The sequence below is a fragment of the Trachypithecus francoisi genome, unplaced genomic scaffold (assembly GCF_009764315.1).
Source record: "Trachypithecus francoisi isolate TF-2019V2 unplaced genomic scaffold, Tfra_2.0 Lachesis_group11, whole genome shotgun sequence".
Lineage (NCBI taxonomy): Eukaryota > Metazoa > Chordata > Mammalia > Primates > Cercopithecidae > Trachypithecus > Trachypithecus francoisi.
The window spans coordinates 12820765-12837773 of NW_022681456.1; the positions used below are offsets into that span (position 1 = coordinate 12820765).

The 17009-nt window shown below is 51.6% G+C and overlaps 1 protein-coding gene across 3 annotated transcripts in view; it reads left to right on the plus strand.

Moving 5' to 3' along the window:
• Window positions 1-16075, plus strand: part of GCN1 (GCN1 activator of EIF2AK4) — a 69531-nt gene extending 53456 nt beyond the window's left edge. For all 3 annotated transcript variants that reach the window (XM_033220401.1, XM_033220403.1, XM_033220402.1), the window contains 15 exons: window positions 42-257; window positions 1721-1885; window positions 4188-4349; window positions 4629-4721; window positions 4999-5142; window positions 5232-5501; window positions 5724-5837; window positions 6309-6539; window positions 8294-8487; window positions 8615-8729; window positions 11291-11387; window positions 11983-12131; window positions 12578-12685; window positions 13834-14052; window positions 15365-16075. In XM_033220401.1, the coding sequence (XP_033076292.1) occupies window positions 42-257; window positions 1721-1885; window positions 4188-4349; window positions 4629-4721; window positions 4999-5142; window positions 5232-5501; window positions 5724-5837; window positions 6309-6539; window positions 8294-8487; window positions 8615-8729; window positions 11291-11387; window positions 11983-12131; window positions 12578-12685; window positions 13834-14052; window positions 15365-15490 (2403 nt within the window). In that variant the 3' untranslated portion in view covers window positions 15491-16075. The remainder of the gene's footprint in view (window positions 1-41; window positions 258-1720; window positions 1886-4187; window positions 4350-4628; window positions 4722-4998; window positions 5143-5231; window positions 5502-5723; window positions 5838-6308; window positions 6540-8293; window positions 8488-8614; window positions 8730-11290; window positions 11388-11982; window positions 12132-12577; window positions 12686-13833; window positions 14053-15364) is intronic.
• Window positions 16076-17009: the final 934 nt, after the last annotated feature.

Sequence of the window (17009 nt, forward strand, 5' to 3'; positions counted from 1 at the left end):
TTCACTACCCTGTGTTCTCTGTCCCCTTCCACTGGCTGCAGGCGATCATCACTGCCCTGGGGGTAGAGCGGCGGAACCGGGTGTTGGCAGGGCTGTACATGGGCCGCTCAGACACCCAGTTGGTGGTGCGGCAGGCATCCCTGCATGTCTGGAAGATTGTTGTCTCCAATACCCCCCGTACCTTGCGTGAGATCCTGCCCACTCTCTTTGGGCTCCTGCTGGGTTTCCTGGCCAGCACGTGTGCAGATAAGAGAACGGTGAGTTTCCTGAGCCTCGTTTTGGACCAGCAATCCCAGTGCCTCCTTTGAGAGCCTAGAAAGCTGGGTCTGCAGAGCCTGGGAAAGTGCCCATACACCCTGCCTAATAGAGGAACATTCTGTTCTTAATCATTCTGCAAATTTTTTTTATTATTTTATTTTATTTTTTTGAGATGGAGTCTTGCTCTGTTGCTTAGGCTGGAGTGCAGTGGCGTGATCTCGGCTCACTGCAAGCTCTGCCTCCTAGATTCACACCATTCTCCTGCCTCAGCCTCCTGAGTAGCTGGGACTACAGGCATCCGCCACCATGCTCAGCTATTTTTTTGTATTTTTAGTAGAGATGGGGTTTCACCATGTTAGCCAGGATGGTCTCAATCTCCTGACCTTGTGATCCGCCTGCCTTGGCCTCCCAAAGTGCTGGGATTACAGGTGTGAGCCACCGCACCCAGCCTCTGCAAATATTTATTAGCATCTACTGTGCACTAAGAGAGACCTAGCACCTGGGGACATAATGGAGAAGAAAGGCAGCCTCATTCCTTATCCTTGTAAGAGATAGTCTGGTCAAGGAGATGGATATTAATCAGATAACCACACAAAGAGGTGTAAAATGCGACTGTGGCCAGTGTTGTATGGCACTGCAAAGCTTATAATAGCTGCATTTGACCTGCTAGGGTGGGATGGGCCTGTGTTAGTGAACACTTCTCAGAAGAAATGATGCTTGAAGATGAAAGATAAGTAAACACTAACCAGGTGAGGAGGTGGCGAAAGACCATTCCAGACAGAGGGAATAAATAATGCTTTAGATATAAAGACAGGATATGCAGAAGTCCCGTAGTGGGCAGGAACATAGCACCAGTAGGGGCTGATCAAGGCAAGTGTGGCTGGAGTGAGGAGGCAGGGAGGAGCAGTGTGGCATGAGATCAGGCTGGCGCGCTGGCAGGGGCAGACAGGTCAGTGGTCCCGGAGGAGGTGCCCAGGCGGGCTGGTGATCATTTCTGCTGATCTCCTTTGGCCTACTTCCAACGGCCATCCCTAGCAAGCAAATTGTGTATTTGGCTCTAAAGAAGGGTTTACATGAGGTCTCAGAAAGTAGATGGTTTTTTTTTCCTTAAAGCTTTGTTCCAGATTCAGCTTGCGCTGAGCCACGGCACAGTGTTAAGGCTTCAGTCATCCAGGGAAATTGCCCTTGACTGTGCAGCAGCAGATGAATTGTTTTGTTCATATGTAAGGTGCTGGCTCTTCACGTTAGGTTGTGTAGGTGTGTGTGAAACATAATTTTTTTAATGTTTTGCAAGCACTACAGAGAGTATTTGGGGGCTCTTTAGGGGTAAGAGCATTTGGGGAAGTTAAGTCAGTGATTCAGATAAAGCCTGGGAGGTTTCAGGGCCCTCATTCTGGAGTCCTCCTGTGGGTGTCCTGGGCTTTGCAGGGACTTTACTTCCTGGCTTGGTCTTTGTTGACAGATTGCAGCGAGAACATTGGGAGATCTCGTGCGGAAGTTAGGGGAGAAAATCCTCCCCGAGATCATCCCCATCCTTGAGGAAGGCCTGAGGTCTCAGAAGAGCGACGAGAGGCAGGGTGTGTGCATTGGGCTAAGTGAGATCATGAAGTCCACCAGCCGGGACGCCGTGAGTATCTTGCAAGGACTGCTGGCGACCTGACCCAGAGGGCGGGGGAAGGTTACTGGAGGAGCTTCACCTCTAGGGGGTTTGCGCTGCCCTCAGGGACAAGTCAGCCTCACTCTGGGGAGGTGCTGGCTGGGCCACATGGATTTGAGTCTCGGTGTTCTCAGGTTTTCTGTCAGTTTTGCAGACTAAGAGCTAAGTGATTTGGATGCCTCCTTGAGTGGCCTTTGGAAACTGGAGATGATCTCTCTCTCACAACTGTGGAGGTTGCTCGGGATCAGTCCCTTTTGTGATGCTTTATAAGTGCAATTAAAAATGTGTGCACCTCCTTCTGGGAGAGGGGGTGGACAGCTGTGTGAGTGGATAGGGCAGGAGGGAGCGGGAGGGGTGTGCACTCACCCTTAGCAGGAGGGGAGCAGGTAAGAGTTGTGGTGCCCACTGGGAGGAAGCGTATTGTGTCTGGCAACAATACTGTTTCCATAGCAGCAACATCGAAGGGGTGTGAAGTATATTACTCTTACTTGGTTCCTGAGGTAATTGATCCTGGAGACCCCCCTGGGGAGTAGGTTAGGAATGCTTATAGGCACTGCCTTCGTGTTTGGATGAAAACGTCAAAGCAGTTAAGTGGATGGCCCGCTAGAAATGTAAGCAAGCAGCTAGTTGCTTGGCTTGGGCATCCTTGTCTGAATCCCTAGGATACCGGATCCCTCTTCTCCTGTATTGATGTTTGTCTTAGGTTTGGTTTTTAAAATTTACATTTAGCAAGGAATCAAAAGAAATTCTGTCATTAAAAAGAATTGTGATTCATTGGAGAGGCAGAGTTCCACAGAAGCTGAGTTCTTGCCTGCAAAGTCCCCACAGTCCGGCGGCGAGTCCCACATGCCAACCAGTCATTAGAATGCAGAGTGGGTTTGCTCTGCTGGAATCGTTACCGAGGGAGCAGAGCCATTATTGGCTCCATTGTAGACCCAAGACTTCATAAAGCACAAAGTCTGGATTGAGACTTGAAGAAGGACTTGGAGTTTTCCAAGAGAATAAGCAAAAGAAAGCGTCCAGGGAGAGAGAGGGCCAGATGCCATGGGAAGGAGTTTGCCATTTTTTTTTTTTTTTTTTTTTGAGACGGAGTCTCGCGGTGTCACCCAGGCTGGAGTGCTGTGGCCGGATCTCAGCTCACTGCAAGCTCCGCCTCCCGGGTTCACGCCATTCTCCTGCCTCAGCCTCCCGAGTAGCTGGGACTACAGGCGCCGCCACCTCGCCCGGCTAGTTTTTTGTATTTTTTAGTAGAGACGGGGTTTCACCGTGTTAGCCAGGATGGTCTCGATCTCCTGACCTTGTGATCCGCCCGTCTCGGCCTCCCAAAGTGCTAGGATTACAGGCTTGAGCCACCGCGCCCGGCCTGAGTTTGCCATTCTTAGAGAAGATGGGAGGTATATTGAGAATTCATCTAAAAGATTCAAGCTGTTGATTATTAAGTCTCAGTGAAGGATACATGGGGGTGCATCACATCCTCTCTGCTTTTTTTTTTTAAATTGAGACAGAGTCTTATTCTGTCACCCAGACTGGAGTGCAGTGGTGCCATCATAGCTCAGTGTAACCTTGACCTTCTGGGCTCGAGTGATCCTCTCGCTATGGCCTCCTGAGTAGCTGGGGACTGTGGGTGTGCACCACCACACCTGGCTAATTTTTGCATTTTTGGTAGAGATGAGGTCTCACTATGTTGCCCAGGCTGGTCTCAAACTCCTGGCCTCAAGTGATTCTCTTGCCTCCACCTCCCAAAGTGTTAGGACTACAGGCGTGAGCCACTGTGCTTGGCCTCTGTCTACTTTTTCATTTTTTTTTAAATTTTTATTTTAAGACAGTCTCACTCTGCCGCCCAGGCAGGAGTACGGGGGTACCATTTCTGCTGGCTCTAGCCTCTGCTTTCTGGGTTCAAGTGATTCTTGTGCCTCAGCCTCCTGAGTAGCTGGGATTACAGGTGTGCACCACCACACCCAGCTAATTTTTGTATTTTTAGTAGAGATGGGATTTTGCCATGTTGACCAGGCTGGTCTCGAACTCCTGGCCTCAAGTCATCCGCCCACCTTGGCCTTCCAAAGTGCTAGGATTACAGGCATGAGCTACCGTGCCCGGCCCCTTCTCTCCTTTTTTTAAAATTTCACAGTAAAGAGTTAAGTTAAAAGACAAGTCAGCCAAAGAGAGTTAGGGTGGCCCAGCTGGGTCAGAGTCCCCTGGCTGTGCTTCTTGTCTGCTTCTGCTCCTTCTTTGCCTTTCCTGCATCTGGTACAGTTGTAGCTTGCCATTGCAGGTGCTGTATTTCTCTGAATCCCTCGTGCCTACGGCAAGGAAGGCTTTGTGTGACCCACTGGAGGAGGTCAGAGAGGCGGCAGCCAAGACTTTCGAGCAGCTGCATTCCACCATTGGCCACCAGGCTCTGGAGGACATTCTCCCATTTTTACTAAAGCAGCTGGTGAGTGGATCTACCACACACCTACCTACCAGTTTGGCTTTTGCTGTCTTTGTAGATGCAAAATGCAGGGCGATTATTCTGCCAAGGCAGTCGGAATGTGGGCCTTCCAGAGGGAGTGGGTACAGCAAGATCAGACTTGACTTTGTGCTTCGTCTTTGACAGTGAGGAAATGTGGGCGCAACAGGAGGGAGGGAAACAAGTGGAGAAGGAGGTTGGCGGTGGCTGGTTGGGACGACAGAGATGCAGATTCCTCAGGGTTGTCCTCAACGCCCTCTGCAGGATGATGAGGAGGTGTCAGAGTTTGCCTTGGATGGTCTGAAGCAAGTCATGGCTATTAAGAGTCGTGTGGTGCTGCCCTACCTCGTGCCCAAGGTAAATCCCAACATGTGGTCAACACCTTCTGGCTCTAGGGCATTGACATTCCAGGGCCTGCAGTGAAGACCAGTCCTGAACGTAGATGTTGGGGGGCTGGGGGAGGAGGGTGCAGTATAAGCATTGCACCCTTCCCCTGTTGTCCTCCAGGATATGCTGGAGTAGATGCTTGGCTCTGAGCAGTGGGCTTGGGCTCTCTTGCCCGCCTATCTGTTCCCAGAGCCTAGCGCAGCACCTGGCACAGTATTCACTGAGTTAATGTTCGTCATTCCACCAGCTGACAACGCCACCTGTCAACACCCGGGTGCTGGCTTTTCTTTCGTCAGTGGCTGGTGATGCCCTCACCCGTCATCTTGGCGTGATCCTCCCAGCGGTCATGCTGGCCCTGAAGGAAAAGCTTGGGACCCCAGATGAGCAGCTGGTAAGGGGCAAGCCTGCTCCTATTGCTTTCTTATGTCCCGTCTGTCCAGAGGATCCCTGCTCAGCACACATGGCCCTTGTGGTTTGCAGGAGATGGCCAATTGTCAGGCTGTGATCCTCTCCGTAGAGGATGACACAGGGCACCGGATCATTATTGAGGATCTGCTGGAGGCTACCCGCAGCCCTGAGGTGGGCATGAGGCAAGCTGCTGCCATCATCCTCAACATCTACTGTTCCCGCTCGAAGGCTGACTACACCAGCCACCTGCGGAGCCTGGTCTCGGGCCTGATCCGCCTCTTCAACGACTCCAGCCCTGTGGTTCTGGAGGAGAGCTGGGATGCCCTAAATGCCATCACTAAGGTGAGGGGACTGACCCCACAGCCAACTTTGGCTTATAGAAAATTCCAGACGTTTACTGGAATAGACTTATAAGAATCCCCCACGTACCTGTCACTCAGCTTTGGCGTTTACCACCTCATGGCGAGTCTTGCTTATACTCCCGCCCATGCTTTCCCCATATATTCTTTGGAAGCAGTCTTGAGAGGGCTCTACATCCTCTCGCTTTTTCCTGGATTCTTGCAGAAGCTGGATGCTGGCAACCAGCTGGCACTCATTGAAGAGCTGCACAAGGAAATCCGGCTTATAGGGAACGAGAGCAAAGGCGAGCATGTGCCAGGGTTCTGCCTCCCAAAGAAGGTAAGCCAGGGCCTCGTGCAGGGGGCTGTGGGCATGCAGTCTGCTGTGCCCTTCTGGCCCTTACCCCTGTCCCAGGTCTGCAGTAGGGCAGCTGGAGCAGCAGCCATGGTGGTTGGTTTCAGCACCTTCACAGACAGCGTGTTTTCTTCCATGGCAGCCAGATGGGGACAGGGTTCATGCTGCCTTTGGTTTAAGCTCTGCAGGTCACCTTGGCCAGAGTGAGTGGGCCACAGGGTAACAGCAGTGCATGTTCCGTCTGTGTGATAGGTCTGTTGGGGCCCTTGTCTTCTTGTGTCTGCCAAGACTGTTCCATAGCCAGCCCTCTCAGGCTGTGATCCTGAGATTCAGCCCGAATCAGTATCTCCCATGGAGTTGAGGGGAGGACAACTGTTAGGACCAGCTTGCTTGCATGGGAGACACCGGGGCCCAGGGTGTTTGAGATTTGACTCTTAGTTGTGGTTCTCTTGTCAGGGAGTGACCTCCATCCTTCCAGTGTTACGGGAAGGAGTCCTGACTGGTAGCCCTGAGCAGAAAGAGGAGGCAGCCAAAGCCTTAGGCTTGGTGATCCGCCTGACCTCGGCTGACGCCCTGAGGCCCTCCGTGGTCAGCATCACTGGCCCTCTGATCCGCATCCTGGGGGACAGGTTCAGCTGGAATGTGAAGGCGGCTCTGCTTGAGACACTCAGCCTCTTGCTGGCTAAGGTGAGTGGCTGATGAGTTTGTTCAGATCTTAGAGAACAGGATTTGTTATATCCTGTTCTGTCTGCAGGATTTGTTATAAGGTGTCATGTAGCAGCAGGGCAACAGGTTTATTGTGGAGAGCAGCATAGCAGAGGGAGGTAAGACCTTGGACTCCAGACATGCTACACCATGGGTCAATTCTAAGTCCTTGGTAGCTGTGTGACCAGGATGACCTTGGGAAAGCCATATAACCTGAGCCTGTTTCCTCACCTATAACGTGAGACTAATAATACCAGCTGTTTCATGAAGGGCTGCTAGATGTGGGGATTAGTTGAGGTTATGTCCGGCATGATGCCTGCTACATACTAAGCACTCAGTACATGTGAAATGCTATTATTTTGGAAAACTACTTTTTCAAAGAAAAAAATTCAGGACCACATAAATACAAGGAAAACATTGTTTAAAGATATTGCAGTTCTTCTTTTTTTTTTTTCTCGACACGGAGTCTAGCTCTTGTCACCCAGAGCTGGAGTGCAGTGGCGCAATTTCAGCTCACTGCAACCTCCGCCTCCTAGGTTCAAGCAATTCTCCTGCCTCAGCCTCCCAAGTAGCTGGGATTACAGGTGTCTGCCACCACACCCGGCTAATTTTTTTGTATTTTTAGTAGAGACAGGGTTTCACCAGGCTGGTCTCAAACTCCTGACCTCGCCCAGCTCAGATTTACCAGCTCCCCCATCCCCTTTGGGTGCCTGCCACAGCCTGCACATCCACCCAACTCCAGTATTTCCAGACCTTCATTGGCACTGAACCTCCGAACAGCCACTCTGGTTTTCCTAATTAACAATAAGTAAGCCGGGCGTGGTGGCTCACGCCTATAATCCCAGCACTTTGGGAGGCCGAGGTGAGCGGATCACCTGAGGTCAGGAGTTCAAGACCAGCCTGACCAACATGGAGAAACCCTGTCTCTACTAAAAATATAAAATTAGCTGGGCGTGGTGGCGGGTGCCTGTAATCCCAGCTACTTGGGAGGCTGAGGCAGGAGAATCGCCTGAACCTGGGAGGTGGAGGTTGCGGTGAGCTGAGATAGCGCCATTGCACTCCAGCCTGGGCAACAAGAGCGAAACTCCATCTCAAAAAAAAAAAAAAAAAAGTAAATCTTTACTCTTGGACCCACCTGTATTTTATCAGAAGTGTACCTGTGTTTCTGTATAGTCGGGTTGAACTGGATTTTTAGTTAGGTGGGTGCACATTGTTGCAGTGAGAACTCTCCAAGGTCATTTGTTTCACAGGCTTGTTCTGAGGGCTGAATGTGGAGTGTGTATCCTGCTGTCAGTTGCTCAGTAGATGGGCTCTGCTATTACGCATTGAGTCCCTTTCCGTGTCTTGGCGTTAGAACTGTGCTTCAACACTGCCGACAGTCTGCCCTGCTCTTTAATGTATTCAGAGGAGGTTTTGAGTCACTTATCGATATGGACGGGTCTCCACTAAGCCAAACCGCAATACAGCCAAGGCTTCGAGACACCTCCCTCAGATCGCGGCTGCCGCCTCCTCAGCCTCCTGCTCCTCTAGTACATCACAGCATGCTGGATATGACCAGGAGACCAAGCGAAACCTGTCTGTGCTCAGCCTCTCTGATGGGCTGTCTGTCTCCAGCCCTGTGTGAGAGCTGGACTCGCTGTGGTGATTTGGGATTGTGGTTGGTTCTCATGCCTGTGGTACACTGTGGCTTTGGGTCCACCACAACTGTCTGTCACCGATGTGGGTTCCTCCCACAGGTTGGGATTGCCCTGAAGCCCTTCCTGCCCCAGCTGCAGACCACTTTCACCAAAGCCCTGCAGGACTCCAACCGGGGGGTGCGCCTGAAGGCCGCAGATGCTCTGGGGAAGCTCATCTCCATCCACATTAAGGTGGATCCCCTCTTCACAGAGCTGCTCAACGGCATCCGTGCCATGGAGGACCCAGGTGTCAGGTACGGCTTTAGCAAGGGAGCATCGTGGCCTCCAGAAGGCCAGGGGTTGCTCTGGGCCGAGCCTGTGCTGGCAGGAGGGGTGGTGGTGGAGGCACCCAGGGCTTAAGTCGGTGCGTCGCTTCTGCAGGGACACCATGCTGCAGGCCCTGAGGTTTGTGATTCAGGGAGCAGGGGCCAAAGTGGATGCCGCCATCCGGAAAAACATCGTCTCGCTCCTGCTGAGCATGCTGGGACACGATGAGGTACGGCTGCAGGCAGGGCTAGTGGCACCACTGGTTTCCCTCCTCCTCCTTAGGTTGAGTTCTTTACTTTGTGTTAGAACCAGTACAGCTCAGTAGGAATAAGCATTCCTGACATTTCTATTACCCTGTATGCTTCACCAACATTTCCTCAGGTTTCCAGGGAAACGGGGCAGGTATTGTGGATATATTGGTGATTTCTGTTTTTTTTTTTGTTTTTTGTCTTTTTTGGCTGAGTCTGGTTCTGTCGCCCAGGCTGGAGTGCAATGGCACAATCTCGGCTCACTGCAACCTCCGCCTCATAGGTTTAAGCGATTTTCCTGCCTCAGCCTCCCGAGTAGCTGGGATTACAGGTGTCCGCCACCATATCCAGCTAATATTTGTATTTTTAGTAGAGACAGGGTTTCACCCATGTTGGCCAGACTGGTCTCAAACTCTTAACCTCAGGTGATCCACCCGCCTCAGCCTTCCAAAGTGCTGGGATTACAGGTGTGAGCCACCACGCCTGGCCAGTTATTTCTGTTTTGTAGATGAGGCAAGTAAGCTTTGTAGAGTCCCAGACCTCTCACCAATTTGCTCTCTGATCTTAAGTCATTTTGTCTGTCTGCCTCTCATTTCCACTTTTGTAAAATGAAGAGGTTTATTTGTTTTGTGAAACATTTGCCAAGCTAAAGGGCCTGTCCCAGAGGTGCATAGACCTCATGGTCACAGACCTCAAGAAACTTAGTGTGTAGTGGGATAAACGGTCTCCAGGGTGCATCCCAGTGGGAAGTCTTAGAGGTTTGTTTTCGAGGGTGAGATCTGTCTGGGCCATACTCAGCAAGTGGTAGAGTCCAAATCAGAAGCCCTGGACTCCTGCTTCTGTCCCAGTTCCATCAGCCTCACCCAGTCTGGAAGCATCTGTCAAATATTTGGCTGCCAGCACTGTGGGGCCAGTAGGGAGTTGAGTCTATGGAGAAGAGTTTTCTGTTCACTTTCAGACAGCCCTCTGTTGTAGCCTAATTTACATTTGTAGGGCCAATCTAGGAGGAGAGGGCCTTTGGGCTCACGTGGTTTTACACTTCGTTGACACACACATGCACACACACACACACACACACAGCTCCCGCCCACACCCCCGACACACACTTGCTGCTGCACTTCCTATGGCTCCAAAGTCCTAGTTCTGGTCCCCAGGCGCCGGCTGTGGGACTCCAGCCCCAGCCTTCTCTGTGGGGACAGATGGGAAAGTCTGCTGTCTTGGTCACGGTCTGCCAGGGCTTCCACAGAGTCACGTACAGCGCAAGCAAAAGTTAGTATTGAAACATAATTTGCATTTCACCACAGTGCAGCTTAAAATAGATGAAGTTGGAGAGAGTGGGTGTCAGAGCAGCTTTAGCTTGGCACCTGGGCTTCTACTTCAAGCTCAGAGGCCCAAACTGCTGGCAGCCCATCCTCTTACCCTCTGAACCTCCACTCAGATTGAAGGTGGCAGTTCAGGGTGCTAGCCTGGCATTAGCTTTTTGGGTTTGTTTTGGGGACATGGTGAGTTGGCACCTATAATAAGGAACATAACTTAAAATCCTTTCTTGGGGCCGGGCACGCTGGCTCAAGCCTGTAATCCCAGCACTTTGGGAGGCCGAGACGGGCGGATCGCGAGGTCAGGAGATCGAGACCATCCTGGCTAACACGGTGAAACCCCGTCTCTACTAAAAAATACAAAAAACTAGCCGGGCGAGGTGGCGGGCGCCTGTAGTCCCAGCTACTCGGGAGGCTGAGGCAGGAGGATGGCGTAAACCCGAGAAGCGGAGCTTGCAGTGAGCTGAGATCCGGCCACTGCACTCCAGCCTGGGCGACAGAGCGAGACTCCCACTCAAAAAAAGAAAAATCCTTTCTTGGTATTCCATAGTTAACTGGCCAGGGAGGAGCACGGAGCTGCTCGTGTACCTGGCTCTGATTTGAACGGGAAGTGCATGCCTTTCCTTATCTTCCTTGGCTTGATTAGTGGCTTTAGTTTGACTTCCTAGGATGAACCCAAGTAATTTTGGTGGCAGTGGGGCACTCATGCAGTAGGGAGATAGCAGGGGTCATTCTGGCCGCAAGATGACACAAGCTCTGTGGGAGAAAGGAGCTCAGAGTGGCCGCCTCTAGCCGGCTTCCCTGGTGGCTGTGGGCAGGTGCCTCCCCTCCTGCCCCTCCCTGCCTCACAGGGCTGTTGATAGTAATTGAGATAATAAATATGAAACATTCAGCCTTCCTAAGAAGAAAGGTGCTATGTAAATACAGTTATTACTGCTATTACGAGGATGACTGCCATATGCATACACACTGGGGTTTTCTATAATTAAGTGAAGCGCTGAGTGTGTAATGTTTAACTCCATACCAGTGGCAGTTTCAGTGAATGGCAGCCCCAGTCTGGCAGAGAGCACGAGTGCCTAGAGGAAGGGCTGGATCTTAAGCCCCTGAGCTGGCTTGTTCCACCTTCTTTGTTGCTATCCATCCTGGGCTCTAGAGCTGCCTGCCCTGCTCCCCACAGAGCTCTTGCTGTTCCCTGCACCCTGTCACTCCCTTCTTTTCCCTGTCAGGACAACACTCGCATCTCCTCAGCCGGGTGCCTAGGGGAACTGTGTGCCTTTTTGACTGAAGAGGAGCTTAGCGCCGTTCTACAGCAGTGCTTGCTGGGTAAGTACACTGGAGAGTTCCTCTTCAGGGCCCTGGGCCTCTCAGCCCTAGCGAAGAGTTGATGGGCATCTCTCTCCCTCCCTCAGAGGATCTTTTAGGAACTGGACTGTCCTTTCCTTGGGAATTCAGCAATTAAAGCAAAATCCAGGCCAGGTGTGGTGGCGCTCACCTGTAGTCCCAGCTCCTCAGGAGGCTGAGGTGGGAGGATCACTTGAGCCCAAGAGTTCAAGGTTGCAGTGAGCCTTGATCACACCCCTGCACTCCAGCCTGGGTGACAGAGCAAGGCCCTGTCTCTAAAACCAAACAAACAAACAAACAATAATGAATTTTTAGTGGTCTTGTAGCCCTCAGTGTCTCTGCTTAAAGAACACAGCTGTAAGCCTGGAGTGGTTCATGAGCAGGCTTTCCTTACTTAATGTGCTGCTTTGGGGAGCTTCTGCCAAGATAGCAGGGAGGTCCATGTGAGTGTGGCCTGGGTTTTCTTTGTGCTCCGGGTCAGCACGCTGGTCTCCAGTGGGGTGGGCCCATGGGCCTCATGGGTGCTGGGGACATGCTGGAAAATACCGGTTGATCCTAGTCGTGTCCTTCCACTTAGCGGACGTGTCCGGCATTGACTGGATGGTTCGGCACGGGCGGAGCCTGGCACTTTCCGTGGCTGTGAATGTGGCTCCTGGCAGACTCTGTGCTGGCAGATATAGCAGCGATGTTCAGGAAATGATCCTGAGCAGTGCCATGGCGGACAGGGTAAGGCATCTGGGCAGCCAGACCAGTCCTCTCCCTCCCCTAGGCCATATCCCATAGGCAGCACCTTGTGGACACAGCATGGGTGGACCCCAGACTGGGGCTTAAGAGACTTGGGTCTAATTTTACCTTTGCCGGTAACTTGCTGTGCCCTGGACCAGCACTTGATCCCTTTGGGCCCCAGTTTCATCATCTAAACAAGGAATTTGGGTTGAAGAATCCAGATGCCCCTTCTGGGTCAGCACTTGGATCACTGTTCCTGGGAACCAGTGACTATGCTCATCTGCCTCAGCTGGGGCAGCCTACCTGAGTGAGAGCTGTCACGGTGTCCCTGGTAGGAATAAGGGGTGATGTGGTGGAGGGTCCTGGAGATTACTAGGAACTGGGATTTTCCTGGCTCTGGGGAAGGGGCGGGGGGCCTCCCATCTAGCGCTGTCTGTTCTCCACAGATCCCCATTGCGGTGAGCGGGGTCCGGGGCATGGGCTTTCTCATGAGATACCACATTGAGACAGGCGGAGGGCAGTTGCCAGCCAAACTCTCCAGCCTGTTCGTTAAGGTGAGTGGGGGCCAAGCACGTGTTTGACCCCTAACACCTGGCTTGTGAGGAGGCCCTAGGACCAGAGAACACCAGCAGTGTGCCCTCAACTAGTTGTGTGCTAGTTCTCCGTGGACGGCCTCCAGGAGATCGCTGAACCCTTAGGGATGGAATGTAAGGGGTTTCTGTGTGTGCTTTACACTGCAATCGAGCCTAACTTTTTGTCAGATTCTCAGATTGACCTGTGACTCTGAATCAAGTTAGGAATCGCTATTTTAGGCATTCTTTCTAGGCACCCTAGTTTTGTAAAATTAGATATAGACCTGGGTTTCCATCTTAATACCTCTCTCTTGCCGCCTCCCTCTTCTAGCTGGCCCAGCACTTCTTGGTGTGGCTATTGTGCTGTGTGCCAGGCCCTGGTTAGGAAAGCCAAGGAATGTGCCAGCAGGGCTCCCGTGGCCCGTGTGATACGGTGTGCTTCTGAAGCGTTACTGTGCACAGAAATCAGAGCCAGAGTGCATTTTAGTGAGATGGGCCATGCCTGGGACTCTTAACCAGCTATCAGGCAGTGTCAGTGGTGCTGTGCGTGGACCTTGCCTTGAGTAATGAGGTTCCCAAGGGTGACTGCCTCCCCCCGCAGCACCGGGAACCCACGGAGTTTCTGAGGGGCCTGATTCGATTGATCCTAGTCTGTGATGACATCAGCCTGCACCTGCTTGTTCACCTGGCACTGTCCTGAAGGTGTAGAGATGAACAAGGCAGACAGGATCCCTGGAGCCCATGGGGAGGACCCTGACATAGATAAGGTTGGCAGGGAGCACCTCTAAAGGATGACATGGGAGCTGAGAACTGCAGGATGAGAAGGAGCCAACCTAGAGAGGATCTGGGGCAAGCACGGCCCAGCCGGTGGGACCAGCCAGGGCAGAGGCCCGAGGCCCTGGGATGTTCGAGGAAGTAAAAACGCATGCGGGCTGAGAGTAGTGAGCAAGGGGAGAGTGGCACAAGATGAGGGTGCAGGGAGCCAGGGCCAACTCATGCTGGGACCCTCCCACAGGAGCAGTGGGGTCAGTGTCCACGCTGTAGGCAAAGTGTCGAGGCTGGGCATTTGGGCTGTTTCAAGGAACAGACGATGTGCCTATCCAAAAGCCTGTTTGTGGTTCTTTTCACAGTGTCTGCAGAACCCATCCAGCGACATCAGGCTGGTGGCTGAGAAGATGATCTGGTGGGCAAATAAGGACCCGCTGCCTCCCCTGGATCCCCAGGCCATCAAGCCCATCCTGAAGGCTCTTCTTGACAACACCAAGGATAAGAACACCGTGGTCAGGGCCTACAGCGACCAGGCGATTGTCAACCTCCTCAAGATGCGGCAGGGTGAAGAGGTGTTTCAGGTAGGAGCCTGGGGGCCTCACCGGGGCATGCTGTGAGCATCTGTCTTTCAGCTCTTCTTCAGCACGGAAATATTTAAACCACAGGTTCTTCTCTGCCACCGTGGATGTGCTAGCTTTCAGGAGCAGATTAAGATTTGGGTGACTGGGGCTGGGTGTGGTGGCTCACGCCTGTAATCCCAGCACTTTGGGAGACTGAGGCGGGTGGATATGAAGTCAGGAGATCGAGGCTAACATGGTGAAACCCCGTCTCTACTAAAAATACAAACAAATTAGCCGGGCGTGGTGGCGGGCGCCTATAGTCCCAACTATTAGGGAGGCTGAGGCAGGAGAATGGTGTAAACCCGGGAGGCGGAGCTTGCAGTGAGCTGAGATGGCACCACTGCACTCCAGCCTGGGCGACAGAGCGAGACTCCGTCTCAAAAAAAAAAAGATTTGGGTGACTGGCCCAGTACCTGAAAACACACATTCCCATGGTTTTCAGACTTCTTTTTGAAAAGAAAAAGAATTTTATTTCTTCAAATAAAATCTAACATGACACCCAGACAGACATAGCAGATCCCAGGAGAGCTGCCCAGTGGAAACCCAGAGTTGTGTTCACTCAGTCCCCAGCCCCCAGCAGCCTGGAAAGCCCACAAGCTGGTCGGCCACGGTGGCTACGCCTATAATCTCAGCACTTTGGGAGGCCGAGGCGGGCGGATCACCTGAGGTCAGGAGTTCAAGACCAGCCCGACCAACATGGAGAAACCCCGTCTCTACTAAAAATACAAAATTAGCCAGGCGTGGTGGCACATGCCTGTAATCCCAGCTATTCGCTAAGGCTGAGGCAGGAGAATTGCTTGAACTTGGGAGGCGGAAGTTGTGTTGAGCTGAGGTCGTGCCTTTACACTCCAGCATGGGTGACAAGAACAAAACTGTGTCCAAAAAGGAAAAAAAAAAAGCCCAAAAGCTGCAACTCCCACTGCCTCGTCTCATGAAAAGCATGATGGGGCCAGGTGTGGTGGCTCATGCCTGTAATCCCAATACTTTGGGAAGCCGAGGTGGGAGGATCACTGGAGCCCAGGAGTTCAAGATCAGCCCGGGCAACACAGTGAGACCCTGATTCTATGAAAAAGGGAAAAATAGAAAAGCATGATGAGTGTTTTAATAGGCTTTCCCTGGATCCATCTGATTCCCTTATTTTCCCAAATTCCACCTCAGTGTCTCTAGTTCTGGGGTTAATTGATTTTTGTCTTTCTCCGATTGGAGAACGTGGCAGCTGTATTTTCTGACTATGTTTCCTTCCACTCATCCTTCCCCTCATCCTTCCCCACAGTCCCTCTCCAAGATCCTAGATGTGGCCAGTTTGGAGGTGCTGAACGAGGTTAACCGAAGGTCCCTGAAGAAGCTGGCCAGCCAGGCTGACTCCATGGAGCAGGTGGACGACACCATCCTGACATGAGAGGCCTGGGCCCACAGCAGCATTTGCCGCTCCACAATCTTTGCTCAATGTTTTCATTTTTGAAAATACATTTGTTCCGATGGGGAGCTTGGAAGATGGCGTTCCCAGAAAGTATTTTAATATATCAATAGACCACAGCCAAAGCCTTAAATCAAACCCACACACAACTGAAAATTGCCTCCTCCATCTCTCACCTTTTCCTGTGGAGAAGAGAAGGAAAAGCACACGCATGCGCCTCAGCAAATGGCAGCCCAGGAACTGTTTGTCCAGTTTAGCATGGCTAGGTCTGGAACTATAATAGCAGGGTCAGACTGCGGGTTCCTCTTCTCCTGTCCTTGAGCTCTGGTTTGAGAGCTGGCGCTACCAACCTTTTGCCTAGATCCTGAGTGGGGCACAGACGGTGGGTGTCTGCCCGGTGTAGTGTGTCTGGCTTGGCTTTTCAATGTTGTGAGGTCTGATTGGATCTGACCCCTGTCAGATGAAAATGATCCACAGCTCTGGCAGCTCCCAAGTCTGGGGAGGGGTATAGGTTTGAAAGGCTGTTTGAAAGAGGAATGTTTAATAAAGGCTTTGATTTAATCTTGATATAAACAGATTTTTAAAAATCTCCAAACACCCATTAAACATGAAGCTTCCTGCATCAGGAATAAGGAAAGGTTTGCAACTGTTTTTGTAAGTATTCACAGTTCTCTGATTTCTGGCATATCCCTCCCCTGCTTTCAAAAGTCTTAGGACTCTGTGTAGACTTCTGTCCTGTGGTTGGGTTTTGAGAGGTATGCAGTCCAGCCTATGATCTCCCTCAGTGTAGAGAATGCAAAGGTCAAATTAGCCATTTTCCTGTTGTGTTCTGACTTGGAAAGGTAGGGAGCTTCTGGTACTCAGGTTGTAAAGAGAAATCCAGCCCCCCGTGAATAAGAAAGAGCCACATTCCTATAGTTGAAGGACTTGCAAGAGGAAACCAAAGTTGCATTTCAGCATCTGCCTCCTTTATGAATGACTTCCTTCCTCCTGATTCTTAGAAGGCTCGTGACACACATTCTGTCTGATGAAGCACACCCCACTGGGCCCAGTGACGCAAGTTTTTCTGGGCTGTTCCCTGGCCACAATACAGGACAAACCTCTGTCAAAATTACTGGCCTGAACTGTAAAAGGAAGAGAAAAAGTGGTGGTGGCAAACTCAGTTTATAAAAGGTATAAAAATGCTATGCCAAAAAAAGCAAGACTTTGGTTATTAATAATGCAGCCAAGGTAGAAAGTAGGCTTGTGACTCAACACTTCTGATGAATAAGACAAGGTGACCTCTAAGGCACTTCTCACGAGCCCTGTTTTCTTGCAGCAGACATGGTGTCAGCTGGCTCGAGGTAATTGTAGAATCCCAGAGCTGGAAGGGACCTTGAGAGGTCAGCTGAGTCCTCGTAGCCAAAACAGCCAATGGTTACAACTTTTGGTAGCCATGGTAACCATTCTCTGCCTCTGGAATTCGGATGGTCATCAGCATCCTCCCAGCTGCCAAGGGCAT